Source organism: Chenopodium album, chromosome 6, assembly GCF_948465745.1.
Source record: "Chenopodium album chromosome 6, dcCheAlbu1.1, whole genome shotgun sequence".
NCBI classification, from domain to species: Eukaryota; Viridiplantae; Streptophyta; class Magnoliopsida; order Caryophyllales; family Amaranthaceae; genus Chenopodium; species Chenopodium album.
In genome coordinates this window covers 2,041,178-2,057,064 of record NC_137839.1, presented here as the reverse complement: position 1 = coordinate 2,057,064, position 15,887 = coordinate 2,041,178, and the positions used below count along the sequence as shown (strand labels likewise).

The window sequence follows — 15,887 nt, the reverse complement described above, 5'->3', positions numbered from 1 at the left end:
ACAAAAAAAACTTTTAAAATAATTTACAAAAGAAAAAAAATTGTTTTCCTTGCAAAAAAAAAAAAAAAACCTTGTAGGAAGGGTGGGATGTAAGGAGAAAAATGTGAAAATTGTTTTCCATCCCACCAATTGGGGTTAGACACTTTGAGAGTAAGCGAAGAATAGTAAGGGATTCTCGCTCTTGAATTATTTCTAGTGAAAATTACCTCGGTCTTAAGGTTGAAAGGTACAAACCTTACCGTTTAAATCAAGCTATTCATGAATAGCTTATCAAAGAAGATTGATCAAACGAGCGGGAAATTAAAAAAAAAAAATAAGTGAACGTACATAAAAAAAACTTATTGAAGAAGCAAAAGATTATGTGATCAAAGTAGCGGGAAATTAAATTAAACTTTATTTACTCATCAGTCATCACTGATCAGTGATCAAACTTCCTTGTTGTCACAAAATTCTCTCTCCTCATTTTGTTCATCATCATTCATCAATGGCTGTTTCACCGTCGGACCTCCCGCGGCTGCCGGCGGCGGTGGTGGAGCAGCTGCATGCAATTTACGACGAGAAATCGCAGCCACCGGCGAGCGCCGTCGCGATTAGATATTTATCTGATATCGGCGAACAAGAATCGTTGAGAATTCTTGATACTATTCGTAATTATTCAAAAACTATACGAAATTTAAGTGGATTTATTGTTCATTTGGCTAAGAAGAACAATTCTCGCTTCACTCCTCCTTCTCCGCAATCTCCGCTTCCGCCTTCTCCTGCTGTTACTCCTCAAGGTACTCTCTCATCATCAATGTCTTTTTCCTTGCATGTTTGAATTTTGTTTGAAATATTGCTGTAATAATTATTTTTTTAACTGAAATTTAATTATTACTATTGAAGTTAGATCATTTGTACTCTTTCCGTCCCCAAAAATTTCGACAATTTTTGCTTAATTTTAGTCTCAAAATGATCGACTCGTTAAATTAAATTATATACTAATTTATAAAAATTTTTGTGCAAAATTAGCTTCCTTGTTTAAAATTTTGTTTTTATTTTTTATTTTTTATCACTCTATTTTTTTACAAATCCCATGTAAATTTATCTTCCTAACATGTTTTTATTTATTTTATCTTCCTAACATGTTTTTATTTATTTATATTTAAGTTTCTTAATAACTGAAAAGTCAGCCTAAAAGTGGGGACAGAGGGAGTACTAATTAGGTGTGTTTCATTTATCTAAATTTATTTTATTTTATCTGATTTACTTAAAACTTTTTTAGTTGTAATTTGTACTTGAATATCCTTATCCGAACTTAAACTTATTTTTTTTATTTGAACTTAAGTTAACTTATTTGAACTTATTACATTACACTTAAAATACTTCGTAAGTGAAAATAAGGTAAACCGAACCATCCTTTCATTTAAAACATTTTTTTTTATTGGTTTGGTTATTTATCGGTTACGGATTTTACTAACATTTACTCATTTTGTATTATTATGAATGTAAGGTTAAAGAACATGACTTAAGTAGTACTCCGTAGTACTATTAGTTTGTTGAATTGCACATGATAAATTAGAAAACTTGATTTGTTCAGCTAGTTTCTATGTTACTCGGACTCTTTTATTTACCTCACGTGTCCGTGTCAACACGACTTGTGTCGGACACCAACACCGACACTTGGACACTCCATTTTTAACTAAAAAAAAACTTTTTTCAAGAAAATGGGCGAGTCCGATACTTGGACACCTGTGTCTAATTTGACACTTCATCCGAGTCCAAGTAACATAGGCTAGTTTAAATTTACATCTATGTAGCATGCTATTGTTGCTACATATGCTCTTCATTTCATATTTTTGTCGGATCCTTGTAACATAGCATGTTAATAGTGTTTAATGTAAAATACTGAGTTACTGACTTTATATAACACTTGAATTTTCCAGGGAATAAATCAAGTGAGAATAAACGGAAGAGGGAATCAGATCATCCTGGTATGTTATATCTGAGAATATTGATCAAGAGTTGTGTTACAAGTTACAAACCCTCTCTGATATTGATTGTTTCCTTAGGTGGTGTAAGTACTGCAAGGCGGGTGTGTGACTTTAACTCGCCGGCTAAGGGTGAAGGGGAGCCTAATGTACCCAATAGCAGAAGAGGGATTGTGTTAGACGCGTTTGAAAAACTTGAATTCCAAAAGGCTTTCTTAATTTTGAACTACATTGGGAGGTAATGTTAAAATCTATGACTCTTGTTGATTTGATTTGATTTACGATTTCAGAAATTAAGGGTATTTTTTTGTGCAGATTGAAGCTGGAGGATGTTGTTTCTGCTGATCAAATTATGAGTTATCAAAGGCTTTCTATGAGAGACTTTGAGGTTGAGATATGGAATGATTTTGGTAGAAGCATTTGCCAGGAAAAAGAGCGAGTTCTTAAGGTCATTGTGCTTACTATTTCACATCTATTTTATTGTGTCATGCTCAAGTAGGTATAACCGTGTAATTGTGATGGAGATAACTGCTAGTAAAATGCACACAAAAAGTTTTGTTTATGGACATTATTATTGGTAGGTCATGGTACCATCGGAAAGTAAAGTATGTCTACACACCTCCACATAGAATCTTAGCTGAATCGATTTGATCATTTTTGGTGATGCTACATATTCACATTTCATGAGAAACTGTGTTTAGTGTTCAGTTGATTGCCGTAGCATATAGTCTTAATGTTAGTGAAACATCGGCCTTTGCTGACGAGTACACGTAAGACTATTATTGACTAATTGCGGTGATTAACCTTTGTGCTGCTTTGCAACTTTTTAGCTATATTCAGGGGATGGTGCATGGTAGTATGTGACTACCTTGTTTTCTTCACACTTCAAGGGTTTTATTACTTTACAGTATGATAGCTTGCTCTGTATCTCATCTCTTTCTTGCACTTTTTCGGGTGTTACAGATGAACTGGGAAACTAGAGAAAGGTACAACTACCATTGTCATGTTGATGCACAAGGAAACTGTCGCTTCAAGGTTCATACTTCTTGCTTCCTGTTAGTTCTTGTGTAGAAATTTTTATGCATGCCTTTCTTACCTTGGGTGCTCATCATGTACACCATTGATTGTTTGCATGAGTAAATTTATTGGTAAATTCTTCTTTGTTTGTTCTCTTTAACTTCTTGAACAATTCAATTATTACTGTTCTTGTTTCATTTGTTCATGAGTTTACATTGCCTAGCAGCTAATCCTTTTTGAAAGCTTTGATACTGTCATATTCTTCTTTTAAACTACTTGTACTTAGAAATTGCTGAGTCTATACTGTGCGATGCTGATGCAGGGTCCATACCCGAACAAGGCAGCTACACTCTTACAGAAAGTTGTAGGAGATGAAAATGTACTAATAGTGAAGTTGATGGAGCAAGAAACAGAGAGCCTAGGAACAGAGGCTAAGATGCGAAGTTCGGTTTTTAATAAGATATCTGAAGGAATTTTCATTGGTAAAAAGTGTTACCAGTTTTTTGGTGAGTTTTGTTTTTTCTTTTCTTCTTTTTTTTTAAATAATTGTTTTGATATTTCTGAGGATGCACTAGCGTGAGGTTAATTTAACAACTAGAAGATGATGGGTTGCATCAAGATCGAAAAGCTTTGCAAATTATTTCATCTTGAACTTTATGAGGTTCTTGGGTTTGGCTCAAAAATTTGCAATGATGTGAAGCATTAAATTTATACTATTACAAACATGTAGCTAGCAGTTGCTGCATGCACATTGGTATTTAGTTAATTACTTAACCAAGAATTTCAAATATCCCTTATTAGAACTCCTTTGTTCTTTCAATGTTGTAACTTTATCTTGCAGCTGTCCGTTGTTTGAATATCTGAAGTTATAAAAAGTGATCTAGTAACTTGTAGGGGTGATGGGGTTATATAAATCCGGTCCTATATTTAAATGCAGGGTTGCCCTAATTTTCTGGATTTGGTTCTAGGATGACAACTATGACTATATTGGCTGCCCTACACCTCGGGCAGCAATTGTGTGTTTGATAGGGAGCTTCTGCAAATTGCAGAACTCTTATTAGAATCATTCTAACATAATACTTAGGTTGAAAATCAAATACTAGGATAGAAATGAAAACATGCAAATCTTAAATAGTTGGAGTTTTTCCATCAACCCTCAGAAATGTCCCATTCAAGCATTTGATTTACATTCATTTCTTATGTAAATTCTCCCATTTACTCTGTATTTGTTTAGCTTGGTTTGTCGAGAGTGCTATAAGGTACAAGACTTTAACAAGATGAAGGATATAATAATTACATAACTTAAGAAAAGTTTTGCTAGGTTCTTAATATTTCAAAATTTTATTTTTGATGAGATCGCATAAATACAGGTAAAATAAATAGACCATAAGATTCCTTCCTTTCTCTCAACTTACTAAGGTCGTCAAAGATTTGTTAGTCATGTGTGGCAGTTGTTGAAATCCATTTGTGTGAAAGTGTGATGCATTAAGAATAGAATTTGGGGGTACAATTTCTATTTTCTTAAAACTAATTATTTTGGTATAAGTTTTTTTGAACGTGGCGTGACTTTATAATTTATTCCTTGATGAGCTTGATCATACCTTGAAATTAAATGTCTTTTTTTTTTTTTGTCCATAATCAGTTTATAAGGATGGCGGAAAAGAGGAAAAGATGAAAGATCCGACTTCTAGTCCCGTAAAGTGCTATTTTGTTTGTATGGAGGGGTTTGCAACAGTATTAAGGAAACCACCTCAACTTTTGAAGATATCAGTCCAGGATGCAAGATGCTTATTCATGCACATACATAAGGCTACCAATCCGTCGAATTATATGGCAAGGTACTGTAAAATGTAAAAACTTATACCAGTCATCTATGTGTACATACACAATGCTATCCAGTCTGTTGCCAGAGTAAGAACTTATATTAGTCCATTAGCTCAGCTATGGATCTTTGTTCTCATTGGTTGGTGTTCATGCTGGCAGGTTTTCTCTTATACTGTCAAAAACCATAACCTTGGAGCTAAATTTTGATGATTTGTGTGTTGAAATCACTGAAGATGTACCTTGTCGGGTAAAGCATCTGTTATCTTTATGTATCTAATATTGCTGGTCATTTTGTGGTCCTTTGTTGATATGTTGTATGTTGTTGACAGGATGGAAATGGTGATATTATCTATGGTACAGATAATAAAGCCTTGATATTTACAGATGGAACTGGTTTCATCTCTGAAGATCTTGCTTTAAGGTGTCCTCATAACTGTTTTAATGGTTACGTGAACAATGAAGAGAATGATCAGGTCTGTTGTATTGTACAGGCTCAAGTTTACTTGCTCTAAGCATTTACTTAATCAACAACTTTGTCTGAACCCTGCTGCTAAAATTATAAGAATGTCTTGATTCTTACTTAAGGTAAAAATACAGACAGAGGGCTCTGTGGGATAAACCTTAAGGAGTAAAGGGACATATTAATATTGGACTATTGGTAGTATAGTAAAAGCATATTAAATGGATTAAGTCAGGGTGGCTTAAATGGAGAGCGGCCACGGGAGTGTTATGCGACCGCAGCATTCCCTTAAAGTTGAAGGGAAAATTCTACAGGACTGCCATAAGACCAGTGTTGCTCTATGGTACAGAATGTTGGGCTTCTAAGAAAGAGCATATTAAAAAGATGGAGGTTACGGAAATGCGCATGTTAAGGTGGATGTGTGGAAACACTTTAAGAGATAGAATCAGAAATGAGGTTATTCGCAAGAAAGTAGGTGTGGCGGGCATTGTAGATAAATTAAGGGAAAATCGTCTGCGTTGGTTTGGACATGTAAGACGGAGACCCGAGGGTGCACCGGTGCGAAGAGTGGAAGAGTGGGACCATGGAGGGATTAAACGAGGAAGAGGGAGACCAAAGATGACTTGGTTGGAAGGAGTGAGGAAGGATATGAAGTGCATGGATTTACGTGAGGATGAAGTTTTGGATCGTAAGGGATGGAGGAGAAAGATTTATGTTGATGACTACACGGAATAATCAAATTTGGTTCATGTTAGCCGACCCCACTTTTGGGATTAAGGCTTTGATTGATTGATTGATTGATTGATTGGTAGTATAGTAAAAGCCAACACCATATTGCATGGGAATATTTGGGTAAGTCGATGATGTAGTGGGACTAGAATGCAGTTAAAGAAACAGGGGGAATGAATTGGTTCTAATCCAAAATCCTCTAGTGTACCTCAAGCGTTGTCTGCCTTATAAACAGGCCAAAAGCAATTCATTTCAATAACCAAAAAAAAAAAAGGAGAATCTATTAAGTTGCACACTTGATAGAGGGACTTATTTCAATAAAAACATCATGCTAGTGGATACTGTAGCAATAAAGAGAGGAAACACCATAATTTTATCATAAAGGCCACAGTCGTGCGAGACTACTTATGTTGTGTGTAAATTTTTGTTCCATTTTTATGAGTTTCATGGCTGATTTTAGCAATCCACTATATATTTGTTGGGGAATATCAGCAATTCACTATACTACAATGGTTGACCTTCAAGTTTCAACCCACTATATATTTGTTGGGGAATATCAGCTTGGTAAAAGTAGACAGTGACCACATGTATTTTCATTTACAATCATGCATGTTATCTGTAGTTGGTAAATTTGTAGAGAACTTGCTTTTTTATAAAGATAACTGCCTAAATTGTGTTCTATATAGAGTGATGTTGCTAGAATGCTAGCTTCCAATGTGTTTTATTCACACCATACTGCAGTAGGTCGATATTGCTTAAGGTTTTGTTAAGAAGTATTACAATAAATCTGCTAAATAGAACAAAATTGTTAATTGATGTCAACCCTTCCGTAAACTTCAGAGCTTTAAAGTCTCTCCCTACTTCTACCATCTGACTACTGACTGTTAGTTTAAAAAGACAAAATATGGGGTTATAGTCTTATAGACTTATAGTCACCCCCTTATTATTTTTTTTTTTTTGTCCCTGAACGGATCTAGGTTGCTTGCCTCCTAAGCAAAATCAATAATTTGGTAACAGATCAGTATGCAATTATGCAATATAATGATGAAAACAATGCTATTGTGGCTATTTGTAACAAGTTTGATTCGATGCAGTACTTTTTGTCCATCACTTAACTGCAATTATGCCTTCCATTTGCTTTGTATTAAAAGGGACATAGTTTTACCTGCAATTCTGTATGTTTGAATAATGTTGTTTTACATCTCAGGGCCTGCATGGATCTTTAGAAGCATTTCAATTTCCTGACAACTATTCTGGATTAACAGAGTTGAGATCACTTCCGAGTGTGCCGGTATGTCCATTTACAACAATCTTGCTATCTATGGTTTTAATGTTTTAAGACATTTATTGTCTGTGTCGCTGCATCCTTCTGCATGAAATTGATATATTTTTTCCTGTTGTCTCCTACTTTCAGCCTTTGCTGATACAGTTTCGTATGTTCCACAAAGGTAAAGCTATAAAGGGAACTGTTCTCGTGAACAGAAAGGTAAATTATCCACTCTTCTATACTGTACTTTATTTTTGGGGGTGGCAAGCAGGGTGATTGGGTTATGTATATTGTTCAAATTTTATTTATTTATTTTTTTTTATTATTTCCAGTTGTATCATATAACTTGCTATCTCGCCATGTTATATAGTAGATCGTCTTTTGGACTCTCTTGAAATACCTAATCTAATTGAACTCATTCCTCTTTTGCATTTTATATAAGCAGTTTATATTCCTTCCTTTTTCCTCCAGCTTCCTCCTAATACCATTCAAGTTCGAAAGTCGATGTTAAAAATTAAATCTGATGAAAAACTTTCAGATGCTCCATCCGTAAATTCGTTTGAGGTTGTAGCAACCAAGTAAACCACTGAAAATTTACTTAGTTTGCTACATTTCAAAGTGCCTAGTTACTGTTGTATATTCCTAAATCCTTATTCTCTCATTGTCCAAATTCAAGCTTTACATGAATATTTGGGCCTAAAGATCTTATACTCATGTTTTTGAACCAAGCTAACTCAAAAATATGATGGTGGTACTGCACTTCAAATTTTTACATTTAACTAGTGAGAGTCATTTTTCAAGCTTCATTAATCGCCTTAATAGAAGTATACTTCCATAAGCATGGTTACAAAGCAACTCAATGGTACCTTCATCCAAGCTGGGCCACACATGATGGCCGTATTCGTGTTTCATAGTTGAAAACCATTTTCTTTACACTGTCTCTCCTCCTCCTCATTTATCATACTAGTTTACTGCCTTGTTGTGTAATCATAACATATAATGTTCGTAATTGTTGTTACTATCTGTCATTTTCTAGCAATAAACCAAAGGATGCTGCTCTATCAAAGAACCTGATTGCACTGCTTAGCTATGGAGGGGTGCCAAAAGATGTGTTTTTGGCTATGCTGTGGGAGGCTCTTTCCAAACCTTGGTCTGTTTTGTACAGAACTAAAGCAGCAACAAGAGGTAATGTTGCTGAGTTTTATTTCTTTGCCTAATCAGGATTCTGTACCCATCCCTTCTATTTCTTCTTTATTGAAAAATTGTTTAGTAGGCCAATTACTTAAATTGAAGTAATATATCAAGACCATCCCCATTTGTGTTTAATTTTGGTCAATTTCTGATTTCCTAGACCAGTTTTATGGAAATATTCTAATTTCTTTCATTCTTTCCTGGTCTTTTTGATAATATATGCAGTCGCTGTTAATTGGGATTTCACTGATGAGTTTATTGTTGCACGGATGATTGCATCTGGAATTCCTCTGGATGAGCCATTTCTTCGACATCGTTTATCTGATATAGCAAAGGAAGAAATGAAAAGTCTCAAAGGAGGGAAACTTCCAGTTAGTGACAGTTTCTATTTAATGGGAACAGCAGATCCCACTGAAACATTGAATGCTGGTGAAGTTTGCATAATTCTGTATGTATTTATCTCTATCTTATTACCTGGCATATGTTCCTTGATGTCATGTCAGTAAAATCATTCTATAGACAACTTTTTTTTTTTTTTGTTCTTTAGGCTTGAGTTTGAATTGACCCTTTAAAATTTTGAGTATACCAAATGCATAAATTGTATCCTCTCACTCAATTTTGTTCTCTGTTCATGTAGGGATCAGGGACAAATTTCTGGACCAGTATTAGTCTATAGAAATCCAGGCACTCACCCCGGCGATATTCATATTTTGACTGCAAAATATGTTGAGGGTTTGAAGGAATATGTAGGAAACGCTAAATATGGAATATTTTTTCCTTCCAAGGGGCTAAGGTCCATGGCTGATGAAATCGCTGGTGGTGATTATGATGGAGACATGTACTGGGTCTCCAGGAATTCTGAGGTCTGCACCTGTGTTCTGTTCATGTTCATCTTTTATAGTCTCTTTGCCATCATACTCAACAAATAATATAATACAATAACTATTGAGTATTTCAGAAAATTATCTTTTGATTTAGTGTATTTCAACTTGTTTTCTGAACCTTTGGTTACAGTTCTTGCAATATATTTTCTTAGTACGGAGTACATACTAGTATAATGAATTCTTCGCACCCTTTCAAGTTATCTCACCTTGCCTTGCATGTTTCAAGCAAAAATTCAGAGTTATCCTTTGATGAGCGTCCCATGGTAAATATTTTTACCGGAATTAAAATGACATTGCAAATCAATGTAGTTCAACCTCAGACTCTAACCCTTCAGAATCCAGCTTTTAGTCCGGATTTAAAACTAGACAAATAATATTAAAATCTTTTGGGAGGTTAAGATGATTGTTTTGTACCCGTAGCAAGTAATTGGTTCAGTTTTTCCATGGTCAAAATTTGAAGCTCATATTAGTAGCAGTATTTAGACAAATCTTTTTACTTTTCATTGATGACAAAATATTCTGTTTAATCATTGCTTCCTCATCTTTTGAAATAACTGATTTAACTGTGTTTGAAATAACTGATTTAACTGTGAGCTCTTACATTTTCATCTGTTTTATACTTTGTACTTGATTTGGTATGTAGATTATTATAATGCAACATAATTCAATTGCTAATGCAAAGTTTTTAGCTTCTTTTATAGTAGCTTGAATATCACTGCACTCCATTACGTACCCCTACAACTACCATTTAAAATACTAAGGAAATTAGTCGATTATTACTTTACTGCTAGAATGTGTGTGAAATTGTGGGGGTGCTTATGTCCTCCCGTTAATGCTTTACAAGCTTTTAATGTGGTTTTGTGTCTGCTTTACAAGCTTTTAATGTGGTTTTGTGTCTGTACTTTACACGTAAAACTGTTTTGTTATGTTGGACCTCAAAAAACATTTGTGCCATACTTTTGCCCAAGCAACACCAGTTATGTCAACACACTAGCAGCACTTCTCTGTAGCTTGATCATCTATTGGATATGGATGATCGAGCTTCGGTTTTATCTGACCCTTGCTAGTATTGCTACTCACTACTCAGTTTGAAGTGGCGAAATTTTTTAACTGTGTTTTTTGGTTTTTTTTTCTCCAGTTAGGAAGCTAGAGTGCTTTGAAGCTGATATTCCGGAAATGTATATTGTGTTGTGGAAAAATCACTACGACAAGTACACATTCGAGATGCAGAAGGCACTAAATGAATCAAAAAATGCAGATTTTGTTTATCAGAAATACCGAAAGGTAATATTAACCAGTATGTGTGCATGTCTTTTGCTTTGGAACTCTGTTATGGTCTGGTATTTATTCTAATATGTCTGTTTGAATCATTACTAGGAACTTTATGGTGGTGTTGATACATATGATTCGGACACGATTGAAAAAGCTTGGAAAGAGATTCGTCTTGAAGCCTTGGCTATATATCGTGTTTGCTATAACTATGCAATTGATAATAAGGACCCAAAAAAATGTGGCTTTGCATGGAAAGTTGCTGGAGATGCCTTGTGGAAGATATATCTGAAGAGTACGGGTGAAAAACCTATATTGTTTGCGCCATCAGTTCTCCGCCAGATGATGCGTTAAGATGCATTGTTATTGTTATACACTTGCAATGTGTCAATGTATGTATTACAATGTAAATCTAACTAATAGGTTTAGATTTCGGCAGACTGCTAGGTCTATTTGAGCGTGATCAGTTGCTCTCTTAACTAAATTCGACTGCAATTATCCTGTAATGGCTGTAATATATTAACTTATCGGTTGTTGTAGTTGGCCTTGTGTTTTCTCCAAACAGTACTTCATTGCTGGGTATGTTACTATGTTCCTAGTTGATGTTTATAATTAATTGGCTTAGGCTTAGTAAATAGTGTTTATTTTCAAATAAGCATTGCGGTTTCCTTGTCTTAATTTTGAAAGGTATGGTATTTATCAAGTCTAGCAGGTTTCTTGGCAACTTACTTGGATTTAACCAAACGGGCAATAAAGTAACCCAGCCACTCCAAATGTAGCTGATGTCAAATTATGTCATGCGTATAAATGTATAAAAATAAAATAAAATACATTGTCATGTACGGATGTACCCTTTATATTAGTATGTATCCTTTTTCTTTTTTACGTGATTATCATTTATCAATATTTTTAAAAGTATTAACTCACACTATATGACCAATCAAGCAATAACAATAATCATTTAAGTAATCAAATAATTCTAATTAAATTCTTGAATATCTAGTGAACTCGCATAAATTTATTCGTGAAATCCTTTTAATTACCCTCCTTTTGAGCACCTTAATGCTTATAGCATGTATAATAACCTCATCATTTTTAATAACCTCATAATAAGAGCAAGTTTAGCCCCAAGTCTTAAGACTTGGGGTGACATCATCATTTTAAGTCTTAAGACTTATGTTTAAGACTTTTTCCATTTTTCTTCAAAAATCTCAAGCAAGTCTCAAGTTGAGTCTTGAAATTTCAAGACTCAACTTAAGACTTGAGATTGGGACCCACTACTCTCACCTCACTTTTTTTTTTATTATTCTTTTTTTTTTCTTACACTTTTTTACATATAATATGTCAAATATTTAAATCTTAGGGCTAAAGTGATAAATATGTGTAAGTCTTAGCGAGTCTTAACAAGAATTTGATAACATCATTTTCAATAGGGACCACAAAAAATGATGTCACATTCAACTTGCTCTCAGTGCCAGCAAATTAAAGAAACTTTTGGTATGGTTGTTATGATGAAGGATATGGGAAAGGGTCACATCATCACCTTTTAGGGTCACCATCACCTCTAAGGGTCATCATCACCATAGGGGCCTAGTCTTTGAGGTTTGCTTTTGTAGAGATATTGCAAATCTTATTAATTTACTACTTTGCCATCATCATTGCTAATTTGATAGTGATAGTCTATTGCTTTTGTAGAGATATTGTAGTCATATTTACTATTTGAATGACATCATTGCTCCATTTTCCTATGAGTTATAATAATAATAATAATAATAATAATAATAATAATATTTACTCAATTTACTATTTGTAGAGATATTGCGTTGTTGAAGCGGGTTCAGGCGTTTGCTAAGATTCAAGATATTGGTGCTCGAGCGGCAGCTCACATCTTCAGCAGGATCGGGTTCGCTATAGCTAGAGGGGTGGGGGCCCAGATTGTATCTCGGCTCCCCACTAATTTCTTGTAAATTGATTGAATTTGTAGGTTTTTTTTTCTGATATAATAATAATAATAATAATAATAATAATAATAATAATAATAATAATAATAATAATAATAATAATAATAATAATAATAATAATAATAATAATAATAATATTGATTGATATATTTAGAGTCTGTTATGATTGATTGAAATGAGCTGAACTAAACTGAATATTTTATTAGAAAAGAAAATTAAGATAAGAACTAAATTGAACTTAACCGAATTAAATTTATTGGAGCTGAATTGAACTGAACTAAAAAATAAGCTGAAGAGAACAGACTCTTAATACATAAATCGCTTAGGTAGATGTTTTAGTACATAAATTGGCACGACAATCCTTGCTGAGAGCGTTTAAATTGGCATGTAGTTAAAAGCAAAATCCAAGAAAAACAAAAGCAACCAAAGCAAAACCCAACTATCTTAGGGCCTGTTCTCAATTGATTGTACCAGCTGAACTGAACTGAACTAAACTAAACTGAACTGAACTAAACTAAACTAAACTAAACTAAACTGAATTGAACTAAACTGAACTGAATATTTTATAAGAGAAGGAAATTAGGAGTTGAAATGAACTGAGCTGAGCTCAACTGAACTGAAATGAACTGAACTGAACTGAATTTCAACGTATGAGAACAGACCCTTAGACCCTGGCCTCTCCAATGGTGAAACTCAAGTGAGTATTTTTAGAAGAGAGAGAATATTTTTTGCAATATATACCAATAATTTGGTATCTAAACTTACCAACTCCAAAAGAAAGCTGCTAAGTTTAGATACTCAACTTTGAGTCTCATTTGACATAAAGTGTGGGCCCTTGTTAATATTCTAATATATTTTGTAATTTATTTTAAGTTTTACTTTTTTTTTTTTAATCTCACAACAATTGATGGGTCATAAATTAAAAGTGACATTTGTATATTTTAGAGAGTATCACCATTGAGAATTTAGACTTTATATGAGTTGCTAAATTGAGAAGTGGCTATAGTATCACTATTGGAGGTAAAAAAACAACTCATTTTGTATTTTAATATTCAAACTCGAGTCTCACCATTGGAGATGGTCTTAATTCTCAAATACGAAACCAAATAGCACCGAATAAATTTCCAAACAAATTGAGTTTATTATATTGATTTTGACATTAAGGGGTATCAACTTAATTAATTTTAATGATTAATTGAATTAAGAAGATAAAAATTAGGGCCAAATACGTGATGTACGTGGTGGTCTGGTGGAGATAGAGGAGATTGTCGTGATTTTTTAATATTTTTTTATTTTAATGAGAGGACAGAGTAGTTTGTTGTTGGGTGGAGCCGTGCCCGTGAGTATTAAGGAAAACTGCTACTTTGAATAGCTATCTGAACTCTGAAGTAGCGGTTTGGCTTTTTAAAAAAAATTAAATATACCAAAACGTATTTCTGATCCTATGTGAACAATAATTTTATAAATAGGTTTAGTACTCCGTACCATAAAAAAACTTTATCCACACTACTTTAGAAATACTTATCAAAATTTAGGCAAACAAAATTGTACTTACAACACCATCAAATCAAAGAAAAGAAAAAACACACGTACACTTGACTTCCAACAAAATTGAACAAACAGTGAACTAGTGAATTAGCTAAAGCTTATTAACGAAGATTGATTTAAAACTCAAAAGATTCTTACTGAAGAAGCTAAAGATTTATTGAAAAGATAAACTGATAACCTCAGAGCATTAGTCAGCCCTGAATGGTTAAATCACTCACCAAGCTACTTAACTACAGCCCTAGGCTCTAGTAGTAATTACTACGTACGATATTTATAAAATGGACTCACTCACTCACGTCTTCTCTTTTCTAGCTATGGATAACTCTCACTGTAATGGTCATGTTCAAAGTCGCGTGTCATGAACTCATATTGACCCATTTTACTGATCGTTTAAATCAAGCTAAGCTATGAGTTGGAACAAATAGTATAATTCACCTTCATAACAATATTAAAGGTAACACACTCACATAAGTACGTTAAAATTATGATCAATATGTTCAGTACAATGTTATTTGGGCGCGTTTGGTCCCTCCAATTTGTAACAATATTTGTGTAAATTTAAGGAAAAATTGATATTTACTACCACCGAAAGCACAATGTATCAGATTTACTACCCATTTAAAAAAATATTTTATTTTGCTGCCAGACAAATCCCTAAAATATATATTTCACTACCAAAGACTAAGACCGTTACTGTTTCAGTTAGATGGGTTTAGCCACTATTCAACCACCTTACAACCACCCCTCCACTTCACTGCCACCCGTCCCCTCAACAGCCACCCCCTCCCCCTATCGGCGCTGGCGCGACCCCACCCCTCCCCCCAAGCCGACGCGACCCCACCCCCTCCCTTTCCCCACTTGCGCAACCAACCCCCTCCCTTTTCCCGTACTTGTTGCCCCGACCCCTCCATTCACATCGTCACCCACAACGCCAAACCACCACAACTCTGATCCCCTACTTTCTCCAACATCACCAAGTTCAGCCCACACTTCAACCCCCATTGATCCACAAAACCACCAGCAGCCCTGTACCACAATCAATTGAAGCTGAATACGACACGTCGCTGCTATTGATACAAGATGAATGCCCCCATTGATGCAAGATAATTCTTGGACTCCATCTCCGTCAACCGTAAACCACCATCGCCGCTCAAAAATTTCCCCCATTTTCAAAACCCTAATTGCTTCAATTGTGATTTAATTTCAATCAAAATCTTCTATCAAATCACTTCAATGGCTCTTCGATCCATTTTCGACGCTTCAATGTTAGGAACCGAGGTCGAAAACGCCATAATTAATTGAAGTAATTCAATTTGGGGTGGGGGTCGGGGCAGCGAGAACGGGGAAAGGGAAGGGGGGTTCGTTGGCTGCGTAGGGGTGGGGGAGAGGGTTCGCGCCGGCGCTGGCAGGGAGGGGGACAGAAGGGGTGGCAGTGAAGGTGAAATGAGAAAAGTGAAAGGGGGATGCGAATCGAGTTAGGAATGAGAAATGTGAGGAAATAGGGAGGAAAGGGAAAGAATGAGCCCAAAATGACGTCATGTGGTAGTTGGGAGACAAGAAGGTGGTAACTTTTGATGTTTTTTATAATAGAAGGTGGTAATTTTCAAAAAAAAAATATAGAAGGTGATAATTGCTAAAATGGACTAAACAGAAGGTGGTAATTGTCAAAATTTCCAAATTAAAATTTACATGAATAAATGTAATGTGAATATGAAATGACAAAAATTGCATAAAAATTCAAATTATAGGGTTGACTAGAGCTTAAACAAA

The 15,887-nt window shown here is 34.7% G+C and overlaps 1 protein-coding gene across 1 annotated transcript; it reads left to right on the top strand.

The window, feature by feature from the left end:
• The first annotated feature begins 451 nt into the window (after window positions 1-451).
• Window positions 452-11,147, top strand: LOC145636179 (putative RNA-dependent RNA polymerase 5). The gene is made up of 17 exons (XM_081687663.1): window positions 452-776; window positions 1,923-2,205; window positions 2,283-2,415; window positions 2,931-3,002; window positions 3,307-3,490; window positions 4,627-4,822; window positions 4,968-5,055; window positions 5,138-5,281; window positions 7,205-7,288; window positions 7,412-7,483; window positions 7,736-7,842; window positions 8,301-8,449; window positions 8,681-8,903; window positions 9,093-9,318; window positions 10,216-10,345; window positions 10,478-10,623; window positions 10,717-11,147. The coding sequence occupies exons 1-17, from the start codon at window positions 485-487 to the stop codon at window positions 10,960-10,962; spliced, it is 2,775 nt and encodes a 924-aa protein (XP_081543789.1). The 5' UTR covers window positions 452-484; the 3' UTR covers window positions 10,963-11,147.
• The last annotated feature ends 4,740 nt before the right edge of the window (window positions 11,148-15,887 follow it).

Bases quoted from the DNA above. Each gene is read 5' to 3' on its own strand.
- LOC145636179 (XM_081687663.1), top strand. From the start codon at position 485: ATGGCTGTTTCACCGTCGGACCTCCCGCGGCTGCCGGCGGCGGTGGTG. The intron at 5,282-7,204 runs GTCTGTTGTATT...TTTACATCTCAG, and splicing joins ACAATGAAGAGAATGATCAG to GGCCTGCATGGATCTTTAGA. The intron at 7,843-8,300 runs GTAAACCACTGA...GTCATTTTCTAG, and splicing joins TTTGAGGTTGTAGCAACCAA to CAATAAACCAAAGGATGCTG.